We start from the raw sequence: 16619 nt of genomic DNA on the forward strand, positions 1-16619 counted from the left end.
TTACCCTTTATAACTCAAAGATTATATGGGCAGACAAACTTGTGATTTGTGTTTATATGTGTGCTCCTGAAAATGAATTCCACAAGGCAAATATTGCCCCACCATAAAAAAGTACATTTCTGCCACTAAGTTGTTCAGTATTCACTGTTCTCTCTTCTCACAGAGAGCTGCCACATTCACCTCGTAATCTGCTGGCCAGTCTTAACGCCAATGACAGCCGCAGCGTGGATCTGTCCTGGATGAGGCCCTTTGATGGAAACAGCCCTCTACTGCATTATGTGGTCGAGCTCTCAGAGAACAGTAAGATACATACAGACACTCTCACACACTGGTTTTCCAATTAATCTAGACTTGTCCTTAGTCTGGGTCAGATACATAGTAACCCCATGTCCAATGATGCAATATGCAATCTCAATGGTGCTTCAACATATATGCCTTTGAAGGCAGCATTTTCAGGGATGAGTGAAGAAGCTGTTTGAAAACAGTGTTTATATTTGCAATTCTTTTTGGTGACTCTAGCGGCACATACTTCAGCTATAAGTTTGCAAGGCATAAAAACACATGCATGAGCTCAACAAATGTAAGATGTAGTGACAACACAACACTGCCCAAATTGGGCAAGTGATAGTCCCATCAAATGCCCTAAAACTCACACTGGCTTTGGGCCAGCAGGGCATCTTAATTGTTGAGCCCTAAGTCTGTAGTCTAGTTAGCTCAGTGCCTTATTCACAACCCTGCTGTAATGGATGTGAATGTTCAGTTGAAAGCAAGCATGCAGCTGCTCTCTGTGTCAACACTGCATGCTATGAGTTGATCTGAATTAAGTAGTGTCGCCCCTTTACTGTGGTGTAAAAGGCTGCGCTGTACAGAGCCAGGGAAAACCCACCCGAGTAGATTGATCTTCCCTGGCTGAAAGAGGACAGTGAGGAATGTGTTGGAGTGGAGGTGAAGATAACTGGTGCTGCTGGGTGTAGTAGGGCTGGGAAGTCCCATTAGAAACACCTATCAGCACAAGTGAGAAAAATCTGCTCTCTCTCTCTCGCACTGAATTTTTTACTTTCAAAGACCCAAGTTTAGTTTTCTCTAGGACAGTTTCCCAATTTTAAAGCTAGCAATGCATTGAAAAGGCATTGTTAAAAAATAATACTTGCATTTATATTTTTACATTTGAATTTTCTCTTTTTAAAAAATGTATCTTTTAAATTTATTGTACTATGAAAACATTGTACTATTTATTCTCTAAAAGAGCAATACACTATATGTACTATTCAAAACTGGTCTACTCTGTCAAAAAGTTCATTTATTTGTCAAAAAGTTGGCTAGATTTTAAATCTATATCTTCAGAAACAGATAAATATTTAAGTCCTTTTTTACATTAAAGTCTCCTCCCTGCCCAGTAGGTGGCGATATGCACGAAGAATGTGTATCGGCAAAAACAAATGAAGACTGTGGGGAAAAAAATTAAGATTTAGAGTAAAACATAGCTTAAATATTGATCTTAAGAAATACAGCCAGGAATGTCTATGATAATACTGAAAACTTAGGATAGCTTTGTTAGGATAGATATTTCTGGCTGTGTGTAGCACCTGCCACTCTGCATATCCTTCCAAAGAATCCTGAGATTAGAAAAATTGCCTAAAGTTCATTTTGTGAGGCTTTAATGAAGGGTTGAGCATTTAAAAACTATACTGGATTCAACAGCAAGCAATGCAACTGGCGTTTACACAGAAGACTTCAAGCAGCAAAAATGGCCAGTTTAATTCTAAGGATTAGAGAAAGGGTGGAAAATGATCATATAAAACAAATTTAGGACTGCTTTTGGTGAAGAAAAAAAGAAGGATGATGAAAAATAATATAAGAAAACTAAAATAATAATGAACAAATGAAAATAACCTTTTAATGTCTTTTAATCTTAAGCTTGTACTGATCAGCACAGTCTTGTATTTAATAAATTTTTCTGAAGGGTCTGAAGCCACATGGCCTGGTCATTAAGTGTCATTAAGTAATTATAGCGAACTTGTATTCTGAGAGGCATCCAGACACCAGCATGTTATGTAATTATGAGTGGATGATTAATCTGTGTAAAAACATAATTATGCTTGATAATGCATGCATTAAAATCCTTTAATATCATATATTTTACCATCTGTCTACCACAAGATAATGTTGGTAGCACGCTATAGTAACCTTAATCAATAACATTTACAAATATTTTTACATTATAGATTGCTTAACAGATTATTAAAGAAAGGAATTTTTCACCCAAAAATTAATCAGTCATTTACTCTTCCTCATGTGCTCCAAACCTTTATGACATTTATTTTCTTATGTGGAACACAGATATTTTACATGATGTCCAGAGTAGGGGTCTTAACAGGTCAACTTGGATCCAAAAACCCAAGGTTCGACTCGAGACCCACGTGGGTTCGGGTCCAAAACTTTGACGAGTGCCTTGGACACGGGTCGAGACTGATATGAATAGCCTCAAATTATTTTAAAGTATGCCAACATTCCATTTTTAGTTTCAGTATTTAACAATATTTTAATATTTAAAACAAATACATATTAAATAATTCTATGACAATGCTATTATCTAAATTTTTCTCTTTTCTCTGACAATTTACCAAACACGCTGCCTACGCCAAGAACTCTAGCACCACTGTATGATTGTAAAACAAAGCGATTGCACTTCAGTAGGTCAGTAATTTTAATACAAGATCACAAATGTTATTACCCCCCTTCTTCTCTTTTCCTTGTCAATCCTTGCTTCTATGTGTAAATTACCAAACCCTCCTGGATAATGGTGCGTGCTGGCTGTGCAGACATTCGGGTCCAGTCCGGTTGGGTTCAATTAAAATTGCTGTTAGGTTGGACTCGGGTCTAATTTTATTAGGTCTGTCTCGGGTGAGGTTTTCTTTTTTCAAGTGTAATTTATATATGTCGGGTTCAGGTAAGAAGTGATTCAGGTCGTGTACAGATCTTAGGACCCTAGAAGACTTCTAGTCCAGAGTACTCTTTTCTTTTTATATATATATAATATGGACTAGGGCTGTCATGATCCAAAAATGACAAAAAGTACCATAAATGTAGTCCATTGGGCTCGAGCTCTAAATTCCGAGTCTTCTGAAGCTTTAAGATAGCTTTATGTGATGAACATATTCACAGAAAATCTTCCCCGCTGCCATAGTTCTGAAATCTTTATTTATGGTCATGTTCAATAAAATATGTCATGTCAGGACAGAGACATCACTACAAGTTTAAATTCAATGGCATCATTGACGTAAAACTTGCTGTGATGTCTCAGTCCTGACATGCCATATTTGACTAGAACACAACCGTAAATGTAGAATATGTGGTGTACTATGAATTACGTTTAAGGTACTTTATAGTAATTTTTTAAGCTCAACTGCCCCAGCACTCTGCATTCTGTAATAAATCATTTAGAATATTCTAGAGAAGAAGAGACAACATGAGGGTAAAGTAAATGAAGACAGAATATACATTTTTGAGTGAATTAAGCTGTTGAAGAAGTGCCAAAGCACGAAAACCTTAAAAGTTAATAAAATATAATATGTTGACATAACAATTGTTACTAATATAAAATAAAAAGAGATTAGCCAATCATAACATATTTACAAATAGAAATTCAGCAGAAGTACAGTATCAAGAAAAGCCTTGTTTATATCTAAGTGTCAGAAAGGGTGGTAAATGGTCATGTAAAATGAAATTATGGCTTGTAATATCGTGTTCTAGATTCCCCTTGGAGAGTGTACTTGCCTGATGTGGACCACACCGTAACCGGGGCCATGGTGAAGGGACTAACTCCAGCCCGCTCATACCAGTTTAGGGTCTGTGCGGTCAATCAGGTGGGCAAAGGACAGTACAGCACCGAAACTAACAGGTAAGAGGCCATGCTTGTCAACACCAGTATACATTGTTGTACCGTTCATTGCACTTTTACAATCTTCAGTTTTTATTGTTACAGTCATTCTTGGTCAGTATCAAGCTCATTATAACCCAGTATCACTCTGTGGTCTGTTGCCACCCATCAAGTTTGTCATTGTTTTAAATGTGTGTTCTATCAGTGATCTGCAACCCACAGTTCTAAGTGTGTCTTGCTGAGCCTGAAATCACTGCACACTGAGCTGTTTCTCTCTCAGGTTGTGAGTGGCAGACCTCTGCCTTCACCTCTCTCTCTCTAATCAGACCTGCGAGCTGCTCGCTTTCTCGTTCCAGCAGCTGCAAGTGGCTGACACCTCAATCCCAACGGGTCCTCCAATTCTCATCTGCTCCACATGTGGCAAAACATACCATTTCTGTTTTATGAGAAAGGGAGGAGGTGTTGTCTCTCACCAATGTCTCACTTTAAAGTGAATCATATTTACTTAGCTGAAATCACAATGAAAGTAAGACACAACACAATGAAAAACCACAGCACAATGAAATTATTAAGAAGAAAAAAACATACTTGTCCTTAAGTGCTCTGTACAATGCATACCTGGTTGGGTTTCCACCAGAGCTGTTCCCCTTCTGTCACTCACTCGACGTTGTGTCGAATGAAGTGACACAAGGGTCTTCCTTGGGAGCCTCGCGTACCTCTGAACTTGAGAAAAGGCCAATGAGAAATTGGCAGACAGAATATGCATTACCCCTCCCCCGGACATACGGGTATAAAGGGAAGCGGGCTGGCGTCTGTCAGTCAGATTTTTTCTTGTGCAACAGCAAGCTGAGTTCACCACTGTTCCACTCACCTCTGTTGGCAAGAGCACTGCTGTTGGATCCTACGGCGCATTTCCTGCTGGCGTTCTCTCTCTCTGCATGCTGTGCAGTCCACGCCCCAGGGCGCTTCGACAACGCTTTCACTGCCTAAAAGAGTGTTATTCTCTAAAAGAGTTTGAGTTTCACTCATAAAAGAGCAATACACAGACAGGCATTGAACGTCCTTTTCAGGACGCATCTTTTTAAAGATGCCCTTTCTTCTCTGTGTAGTTCCTGGATGCGGTCAATATCTCTCCAAGACCGACAGCCTCGTGTGCCTGGGCAGCGATCACACTGAGGGGGTTTGTGGATGGTTCATGCACTCACTGCGAGAACATGACCAAGGCAGCATTGCGGTCACTGCTCTCCTTCCTGAAGGTGAATGCCACTTCAGCCGACCCCCCACGTCATTCCTTCTTCCCACGGGATTGAGGACGACCCGGCTGGCAATGGAGGCGATTTGGGGATGACGACAGACTCGGTTTCTCCTGGTAAATCCCCACGAACCACCCGCCCCCCGACACGCTCGCTTGCTTCCATCCGAGCTCGGGATGAATGCGGCTCGCGGTCGTGGAGGGCACCTTTTACTGCCCGGAACCGACCCCTCCGCTCGTCCGCGCTCACTATCCTGGATGGCGGGGCGGCCCACAGGTACACGGAGGTCCCCCATGTGGACAGAGCAGTTGCGATCCACCTGTGTCCCGAGAACGCCACCACCTGGCGGGACCGCACGGTACTCCCCTCCAGAGCCTGTAGAATGATGCCATCTCTGACCTCGAAAGCCTACAGCGCTACCGGACAGGCCGCCTCCACAATGCATGCCATGGCTCTCCTGCAGGTCCACCTTTTTCAACCCGTCGCGCTGGTTGGCCAGGACCATCCGACTCGGCTACGTGATTCAGTTCGTGATATAGTAAATGCAAATTGTTGGTAAAGGAATCATTTACCCAAAAATTTAAATTCTGCCATTTACTCATCTCATGTCTTTAAAAAATAAGTGTATGACTTTCTTTCTTATGTGAAGCACAAAAGGTAAACTTTAGAAAAATATCCTGGATACTCTTTTCCATATACATGTAATGAAAGTGACTAAAAAGCACCACAGAAATATCATAAAAGTAGTCCATATGACTTTGGGTTATATTCAAAGTCTTCTGAAGCCATAAGAAAGCTTTGTGTGAGAGAATTTTTTTTTTATTTAAGTTGTTGTTCACTGAAAATCTTAACATCCACCTCTATCACTCGTCAAGTTCATAAGAGAAGTATTAATGTCTGATTCATGAATGAATTGCTCTTTTAAACAGCATCTTTTCAATTAATGAATTGATCCATTTTACAAAACCTGTCTGAATTATTTATTCATGAATTGAAATTACTCATTGCAGCTGTTAACAGCTCACTGGAGGGGAAGATTATCTGTGAATAAACAATTAAATTTGGGTGATAGAGCTATTGTATTGCTATGGCATTCTGAAGCCCCAGTCCTCATTTACTTTCATTATATGAGAAACAGTCTCAAAGATACTCTTCACATATTCACCTTTTATCTTCTACGAAAGTCAAAGGGGTTTGAAATTACATGAGTGTGAGTAAATTTGGAAGGAATTTGGTGCTTTAATTCACCAAAGTGGCAATCAACTGATCACAAAGTATATCTAGGACATTACTGATGTAAAATACAGCACCATCACTACTTGAAAAAAGTCATTTTTGATCAAATCTAGACAGGGCCCATTTCCAGGAGCCATCACTCCAACACCTTATCCCTGAGTAATCCTGCTAAATTGCTAATTTTTTACTAGAAAATCACTTCCCATTATATAAAACACTGCTGAAAGCTATTTGGTTCATTATATGAAGCTTAACATTTTCTTTGTGTTTGTTTTTGAGTTGCCACAGTATGCAATAGACTGGCATGTCTTAAGGTCAATATTAGGTCAAAAATGGCAAAAATGAAACAGCTTTTTCTAGAAATTCGTCATACAATCATTGTTTTGAGGAATAAAGGCTATATAATGCTTGAAATTGCCCCCAAAAAACTAAAGATTTCATACAAAGCTGTACACTAGAGTCTTCAAAGACAAAGTACAAACAAGGACAGAAAGAGATGTGGGAGGCCAGATGTATAACTAAACAAGAGGATAAGTACATCAGAGTAACTAGTTTGAGAAAATTAAGCCTAACATGTCCTCAGCTGACAGCTTCATTGAATTCTACCCGCTCAACACCAGTTTCATGTACAACAGTAAAGAGAAGACTCAGGGGTGCAGGAATTATGGGAAGAATTGCAAAGAAAAAGCCACCTTTGAAACAGAAAAACTAAATAAAAGGTTAGGGTAGGCAAAGAAACATAGACATTGGACAAGAGATAATTGGAAAAGAGTGTTATGGATCTTAACCCCATTGAGCTTTTTTGGGATCGGCTAGACGATAAGGTGTGTGATAAGTGCCCAATAAGACACATCTATGGCAAGTGCTATAAAAAAGCATGGGGTGAAATGTCACCTGAGTATCTGGACAAACTGACAGCTAGTTTGCCAAGGATCTGCAAAGCTGGCATTGCTGCACGTGGAGGGTTTTTTGATAAGAACTTTTTTAAGAAGTTCTGAAAGAAAAATTCTAATTGTAATAGTAATTTTTCACATTATTAATGTCCTGACTATGCATTGTGATCAGTTGATCTTTTGGCCACCAGTATATACCGTATATATATATATTAACAGGGTTGGTGAGTAACGGAATACATGTAACAGGATTTCGTATTTAAAATCAGTTGTTAAATAAAAATAAAAGTAACTGTATTCAACTAAAGTTACAATTTAAATAATTGGTATTTAGAATACAGTTAAATTCAAAAAGTATTTGGATTATTGAAGAGATTACTTTGCATTTTATTGTCATTTTTTTCATTTAATATTTAGTCCTTTCAGATAGAAAACATTTTTACATATAAGTGATCTGATCCAAAGTGCATTTGAACAGTGGTGAAACACTTTCTTATGATGTGTTACATTCATACAAGCAGACAGAGAAGTACGTTTTAAGTAAGTTTGGAGCAGAAGAGATAGAAATAAACCTTGTGTAAATTGTCAGCTTTACTTTAAGCTAAAATGCTATTTTAGCCAATTTACATGCACATGTTACCAGACACAATCATATTTTTTTATCAAGAAAATTCCTGTTAGATCATAATTTCGTTTTATCTAGTAAGACCTTTGATATTAGGACAAAAATCATATTCTTGATTTTCCTGTGAAAATATCTAAAAATCCTTAAAACAAGATCAGTTTGATTGTTTTAGAAACAACACTGCATAATATATTTCGTTTTTTCAGAGAATGTATTTTTAGCATGTGTATTTTGTCTTACTGTACTGGCAGAGTTTTTATAGTCAAAACAAGTGAAAAAAATCTACCAGTGCTGAAGAAGTAATCCAAAGTATTTAGAATACATTACATTACTGACCTTGAGTAATGTAACAGAATGTTACAAGTTACATTTTACTGCATGTATTCTGTAATCTGTTGTGGAATACATTTCAAAAGTAACCCTCCCAACCATGTATGTATATATATATATATATATATATATATATAGCTGCTTAAACCTTTTCCTTTGTGTGTTTACTGAAAGCTAAGCAGGCAACAAAAAATGTAAAAGAATCTTCTGGCAGGCTCACTGAAACGATTGAGGTATCTGTGCCTCTACCCTTGCAGCTGAAAAAGATGTTCCATTTACGTTTGTGTGAATAATAGAAGCTTTCTGGTAAATGTAAAGAGTGGTTAATGAGGAAGCGATTTAAAGGAAACTAAGCAATCAGCATGAGGCAGTCGGGTAATATCAGCTCTCTCCAGACTTCTCATCTATTCTCTCCTACCGATGCTTTCTGGCTTATCTGAACACCTGCTTGGCTGAAATAATGTCAACCTATCTATGACTCTCCATGCAAAGTGAATGCAGATATTTAACTTTTTCACTTTCTGACCCATTCCGTGAATGCAGTATTTGTTAGTTTGTCTTTGAAAAATATTTGTCACCAAGGTTAATGTGGAAAGTAATCTCATGGGAGAACACATTAAACTTTAAAGACCTACAGTAGCTTCTTAACGCGACCTCAATTAATGCTTAACTATATCAAGCATGCTCACGATGCACATTTATTTGGTAAATTATATTCTGGATTGTCAGTGTGACTGTTCAAGTGGAGCCAGTTAAAAGCATTTCATACCTGATATTTTGTTTTCATATCATCATGTATAATCATCTAAAGTAGGTTTAAACAATTACTGATCATTTGTATTGTTTTTTCTTTTTTCTTTTGCATGAATACTCAATTTATGTTTGGGTGCTATAGAGTTGAATCCTATATTAAGATCCAAATAATAGCCCCACAAAAGGCTGTTTGCACAACCAATGATGTGGGTCACTGAGTGGTTGTATTGTTGGGCATGTTCCTACTGCTGGTTGCCCATAAGGAGGTCTATAAAACCTTGAAAGAGCAATCTAATAGCTTTCCCATTCATCTCAGTGGCAGTTGCTCGGCTGGCACAAAACCCTCCAGAAGTACGTGATTTGAAATCTGCCATCTTTTCTAATGGTGCTCAGATCTACAACATGTTTAGAATTGTAGTTTTTTCTGAGCCATAAATGTCATGTGACAAATCACTCAAGAGCTGTATGAAAATTACGTCATGGCAATGCTGATTGGCAGATGGCAACACAAGAAAGCGCACGCATTGGGAATCACGGTATCTTGTCACCAGTAATCGCTTTCACCAACTCTCAATGAGCGCAATGACTAACTTATTTGATATTGTAAAATTATTTTAAACGATTTTCCTTTATAAGGAAAGGTAGGTCATAAACTGGTTAGGCATAAACCAATCAGTATACATGGATTTTTCCCATTTAACATGATTTTGTGTTGCATGTTAACACCTTTACCAGCCTTCTTGCCAGCTTATCCAGTGTGTGCAAGTGTTGTGTGAATACCTGTTAACGTTTTGATGTCACAAGCAATTTGATGATTTGAAATCTTCCTTTTCTTGCGTTGCCTGATTTTTTTGGTTGTAATCAGCATATTGCTGCCCCTGTACGCTCAATGATAATAAATTAATTCCAGTTGCTTTGATTGACTCAGTCAAGTAGCATTTGTAGCGTATTTAGGGTTTTCAATGAAAGTTCTGGTTAGCGGTGCTGTGCTATGCTATTAGCTTAGCTGTACCGTGTTGACCATTTGGCTTCGGCAGGTTGCGCATGTGCGGTTAGTTGCCCCGAATTAGTCTCTTTAGGACTTCCCGCAAACTTTCGTCACCATAGCAACCAACACCAGTGATTTTGTTATCTTGATCAACACTAATGAAAACAGTTCAGTCGATGCCTATGAATGTCAGCGCGTTCCACAATGCACAAATAAACAGTAATCAGTTAAAGTGCCCAGATTCTCACCATAATATGTAAGGGAATTTAGGGTCTTGTAATATGTGAGCTAGGAATTAAATTAAACTGTCCTTATTCTAAATTACTATGTAAGGACATTTGTAATGGACAACCATTATAAATTAGATAAATGACAAATAACTAGATTATTTGTCTGAATAAAATTCTCCACCATTAAAATCGTAATACAAAATCTTGTTTTATCAGCTCACAATTTCTACTGTAGGGAATTAGCTTTAATAAGAGAATTATGATTAATTCACGTATTGCAGTAATATTATTCTCATGGCTTATTGACAATAATATTACACATTTAGGTATAGCTTTGAAGCAAAATCTTTTAGAAACAGGGATGATATTATTTATCAAAATATACTACAGTGAAAATATCTTTAAAAGGGAAATATGAATAATTAATCATAACTCGTTATAATTAATTATGAACCTTTGGATCGGTTAATAGAATAAACTTGATGTAGCTGAATTAATATTACAATCAATTTATCTGTTCGTCCAGTGAACACTCAGTATTGATTGTCTAACAATTCTCAGAAAGAATATTTTTTGTGGCCACACAAAAATAAATCTTTCTTAGCATGGAGCTGAGATTGCATCGTTACCCAGATGTTGATTTACAAGCAGACCAGAATCAACACAAAAGCTTTATTTAACTAAAATACAATCACATATCTAATCTAATCAAAAACATACTCATGAAATCACTCATACATGGGAAAGGGAAAAGTGAAAATAAAATTAACAGGAACAGAATAGGGGAAATGCAGTTATGAAAAGAGTCATCTTAACCATCTGAGCGGACCATCAGATTCTTAATTTAAAAGTTCCTTTTGTTACAAAGGGGTTTATCTCTTATACTAAAACTACATTCAGTTAGTTACTGGTACGATACTTGCAATTGCCTTGGCTCCTCCAGTCGATGGTGTTCAAGTTACAATCAATTCCTTCCACGTTGAATGGAGAAATTATGATGAACTGTGATGTTCATTGACTCTATTGTCGAGGTAGTTACACATGGCTTGATGTGTTGAGGCCTGCCGGCCTGCGACCTTCTGGTCAGACCGGGTGGTCCCAGTCCCACACGAACAGCAGAAGAGAGTAGCGCAGAGAGGAAGAGAGTGAGTAATAGGTGTGTCTTTTAACTTCTGATGGAGGTCCCTCCTCTTGAGTCTGGCTTGACCAATAAGAATGTTCCTTTGTTTGGAAGCTGACTCATTTGCGTGATTGGGGTTAGTTTAATTTATGCCCCTTTACACTCCCTGATTAATATAGCAAGCATACAATGCATGCTATCAGGATTATATATATACACCAATGTGCAGGGTGTCACAAAATGATTCATTTGATAGGAATCATCATACCAAAAATTCTACATTATCTGGTGGTTCAGTAATAAGGAATACATAAGGAAACAGTATACAATACAAAAGACACTTTATAAGATAGTAATGATCACATACACAATGTCTTGTGGATATACATGTTAATTTATAGAACAGTTTGTCTATAAATTAATGACGAAAAGTATTTTGTTCAGTGCTTTGTTTCCATTTCCTATGGGGGCAAGATTGCTCCGGCAAGCAGCTTACCTCTCCCGCTTGGAATGTCACTGATGTCCACTAGTTGCTAGGCCTGTGTCAGCAAAGACAATGTAAAGCCTTCATAATGATCAGTGGGGGAGCAGACATAACAAAGTTGGCTTGGGCCTACTTGGACCTTTGCTTGTTACAGTCTTGAGACATCTGTTGGCTTATTCATTAAATAATACATAATTGTGTGTCTGATTGGTCTAGATGCTACACATTTCTTAAAGTGTATTACTTAAAGGTCATTTTTGAAATGGACCTTGGCCTTGGCTGATAAAGATATAAACCAAAACACAATTCCACATTAGATATGTAGTTAGGATAGCATAAGATAAAACAGTGTAATCTTCCTATAGGATCCCTATATTACATGTTATTGACTCTCTTTAGAGTGAGTTAAAAAAGAGAGTGATAGTTTAAGGGCCCCATCAGTCTTTTACTGCATGCATGTCTCCTGGTTACTGTCACATCTGTCCATTATGGGCTTATTAAGCACATGGAATAGTGAATGCTTGACAAGTCCATCAAAACACAGCAGTGCAGCTGCCGATAATGAACCATTACCTACTCACATATACTCTGTTCTCTGATGGAGGAGAGCTCAGCAAAAGTGGCATGACTGTTCAGTCCAATCACAGGAAAGAACAGTGCTCTCCAAACCAGTGCTATTATTTTTGATGAAACTGAAAGGAGAACTAAATTAAAACAATTTTGTTAGCTGAAATAAAAATGAAAGCTAACATTACATACTTGGGTAAACTTTACACAAAAATATTTTGATGACTTCCCAACAGCTGCGATGGACTGGCGACCTGTCCAGGGTGTCCCCCGCCTTTCGCCCAATGTTAGCTGGGATAGGCTCCAGCCCCCCGCGACCCTGTACACAGGATAAGCGGTTGACGATGGATGGATGGATGGATGGACTTCCCAACAGTGTTGGGTGTAGTTGGATTACAAAGTAATTATTAACTGTAATCTAATTGCTTTTAGGCACAAAAAGTGGTGAAATGCATTACATTTCAAATTATTGTAATCAGATTACAGTAAGTGTTTTAGAAAGTAACTTAAAAGTAATTTAATTGGGCCTAGGTAGCTAAGCATGTATTGATGCTGACTACTACACCTGGAGTAGTGAGTTCAAATCCAGGGTGTGCTGAGTGACTCCAGTCAGGTCTCTGTATACGTTCAATCAATATATGTTAGGGGAGCTGATGAAAAGGAAATACTTGACATTGTTAATAATTGTAAGAATACAAATTCTACTGATTGTAATGACATTGACATGTCATTATTAAAAAACATTATAGATTATATTGTAAAACCATTTACATATATCTGTAATCAGTTCTTTTTAAAAGGTATATTTCAGAGTAATATGAAAACAGCAAAAGATATTCCTATTTTTAAAAGTGGAGATAGACATCTCTTTTCCAATTAGAGACCAATTTCTCTGCTTTCCCAGTTTTCAAAAATCTTAGAGAAATTATTTGTACGTAGGCTTGATCATTTTATAGATAAACACAATTTATTGAGCGATTATCAGTATGGCTTTAGAGCTAATAGGTCAACCTCAATGGAGGTGATGGAACAGGTAGAAGAGATTTCCACTGCTATGGAAAATAATGACTATACTGTGGCGGTGTTCCTAGATAAATAAAAAAAAAGCTTTTGACACCATTGATCACAGTTTATTAATGATGAATCTGGAGAGATATGGTATAAGAGGAAAAGCCTTCTCTTGGTTAAGAAGTTACCTTGCTGATAGATATCAATTTGTACAAATAAATAATGTTAAATCAGAATTAATGAAAGTCACTTGTGGGGTTCCACAAGGTTCGGTGCTAGGCCCAAAATTGTTTGTTCTTTATATAAATTATATATGTAAAGTGTCTAATGTATTAAAAATGGCCCTGTTTGCAGATGACACATTTATGTTGTTCCGGTAAAAATTTGGAACCGCTTCTGAATACAGTGGAAATCAAATTGATAGTCTAAAAAAAATGGTTTGATGATAATAGACTTTCATTGAATTTAAGTAAAACAAAGTTCATAATATTTAGTAATTGGCAATGTATTACTAAAACTAAAATTAGAATTAATAATGAGGAAATAGAAAGAGTGTATGAAAATACATTTCTGGGTGTTATAATAGATCATAAATTAAGTTGGAAACCACATATAAATAATGTAAAAACAAAATTGTCTAAATCCATTGCAATATTAAATAGAACAAAACATATTTTGAATGAAAACTCATTATATATATATTGTATTGTTCACTCATAGTTCCATACATTACTTACTGTGTGGAGGTATGGGGTCATATGTATAAAGCCAACATAAATCCAATATATATGTTACAGAAGAGAGCAATAATGATTGTAAAAAGGGTAGACTATTACGAACCAACAAACATATTATTTATTGAATTTCATGTCATAAAATGTGTTGATTTGGTTGATCACTGCGCAGATAATGTATAAAGTATATAATAATTTACTTCCAAATTGTATTCAGAGGTTATTCGAAATAAGAGAATCCAGTATAAACAAAGGGGAATGTACATGTTTAAAAAAATAAGGGCAAGAACGAATATAAAAAATAGATGTATATCTGTGAAAGGTGTAAACCTATGGAATAAATGTGACAAGGAATTAAAAATGTGTAGTTCACTTTGTAAATTGAAGAAAATGTTTAAAAAAGGATGATAAATAACTATATACCTCAATATGAATAATTTTTGTATATAATATTTAAACTATTGTATTAATGTCTGAAATTAGTACCTTTGTAGTTATGTATGCACATTTGTGAAATGTCTTATGTTACTGTTTTGTTTATCTTGTATGAATCAAATTCACTGAGAAAAGTGTTGCTCATTAGATCAATATGTAAAAAGGGTAGGCACAATAAGCAAAGGCTTCTGCCTACACCTTTTTCGGTTGTTATGTATATTTTTATTTATTATGTAAAATTGTATTTGAGGACCGAAATAAATTTAAAATTGAATTGAGATAGCAATACCACTATACAGCCCTGAGAAATGAAACAATACCACTTAAAGCATCGACAGCGCTAAAATACAGAAATAAAACTAAATAAATATACTTAAAACTTAACTGAAACTAGAAAACACTGAAAAAAATAATTAAACATTCAGCGAGTGAAAACAACTTAAATGGACAAATTTAAAATTCAAGAGAAGTAAAAATTAAATAAAATGTTTTAAACTATAATAATCCTGCTCTGACCGTCCTGTTGATACTGAACTCATAAAAAATGTATTGGCCTCATGTATTGTATAGATAGCTGAAGGGGCTGTAGCCCCAAATCTTTTCTAAGTAGCCCTGAAAGTTTTAGATGGGCGTTGTGCTCCAATTAACCCTTTCATATGTACCGTAACACATATGTTTCTGCAACAGCCAGTTACGTACAAGCTGTCAGATTTAATTCGGCTTTCGTGCTGACACAGGCTGCGTTGATCAAGCGTCTGTAGTTTATATTCGCTCAAACAGTTACTCATACAGTCTTTTAGAACACAGAATACATTTATTTTATATACATACATCCAACTTGTCACCAAAGTACCATGATAAAAAGTTCACAGCTCTTATACACAGTCAATACATCAAGCGTGATCTTACTCCAATGCATTTGTTTACATTAGTTGCTGTTGTCATTTGCCAAACAAACTGCCATTCAAATAGTCTTTTCAAGCACATTATGTGCTTATTGTATTTAATAAACAGGCTAATTGTCACCAAAGTACCACAATAACAGTTCACAGCTTGTATATGCACAGCCATCATATCTAAACACGATCTTCCCATGCATGCAACCACGTCTGCTTATTAGGTGCAGATGTGGTTTTCATTCACACAAACAGCAACACAAACAGTCTTTTCAGCCATCTAATACATTTGTTTTCTGAAACAGACAGCCAAACTATCACAAAAGCACCACGATAACAGGTTAAAACTTGAATGCTCACAGTGAAAACATGATAATCGAGCGTGATTATCCGATACATGCAACCACGTCTGTTTACATTATTGCTTCTCACACACACACACACAATGTCTGAGAAGTCAAACAGTGCCTATATGCAAACCAGACTGTTGATTTTATTTGTTCATTTGTTTTTTACATCTATAAAAACAAACTAAATAAAACAAAAACAGTACAGCAGACATAACCCATTTGTTCAGATGTTTACTATATTATATACAGTATTTTATTAAAACGTTTTATGACAAAAAAAAATAAGAATATTCTTCCGTTGTTTAGTTTAACATGCAAAAAGAACTCCAGGGGGCACTGCAGGGGAAATTTGACCCTATTTATGAAAAGGTTGATAGACAATTGCCTTGCATTGTTTATGTTTAAAGGCAGATGTTGAATGACTGGTAACACATTGCAAGTGTGTAAATACTGCTTGACTATTGTGTAAAATCTCTTTTCAAGGATGCACCAAGCAGTCTTTCCTTATGGTCATGATTAGGCTGATTTACAGAGCTCTTTCTGAGAAAAGCTCCATGATATTGGTTCTAGATGGCATTAATTATGAAATAGACTTCTGGGAAGAAATAACAAGTGTGGTCAGAGCTGGTTTAAGAAGACTCTGACAATAAATCTGAAATGACCCAATGATCCTATTAAAGTTTAATGCAGATTTAACTGTCCATTAGCATAAGACGCAAAGGGCAGGATGAATCTATGAGCATTATTAAGCATTCAACACAGATTCATTTTTAAACTTCGTTAATTAACAAAATGCACATTCCTTTGGCATAATGGACTGGACAGTGGTCGCAGAAT

At 36.6% G+C, this 16619-nt stretch overlaps 1 protein-coding gene across 1 annotated transcript in view; it reads left to right on the plus strand.

The window, feature by feature from the left end:
• Positions 1-16619, plus strand: part of LOC127652384 (protein sidekick-1-like) — a 495188-nt gene that overhangs the window by 380289 nt on the left and 98280 nt on the right. The window contains 2 exon segments of the mRNA XM_052138488.1: positions 164-300; positions 3754-3901. Coding sequence (XP_051994448.1) covers positions 164-300; positions 3754-3901 — 285 coding nt within the window.

This window comes from Xyrauchen texanus, chromosome 12, assembly GCF_025860055.1.
Source record: "Xyrauchen texanus isolate HMW12.3.18 chromosome 12, RBS_HiC_50CHRs, whole genome shotgun sequence".
In the NCBI taxonomy this organism is placed as follows: Eukaryota; Metazoa; Chordata; class Actinopteri; order Cypriniformes; family Catostomidae; genus Xyrauchen; species Xyrauchen texanus.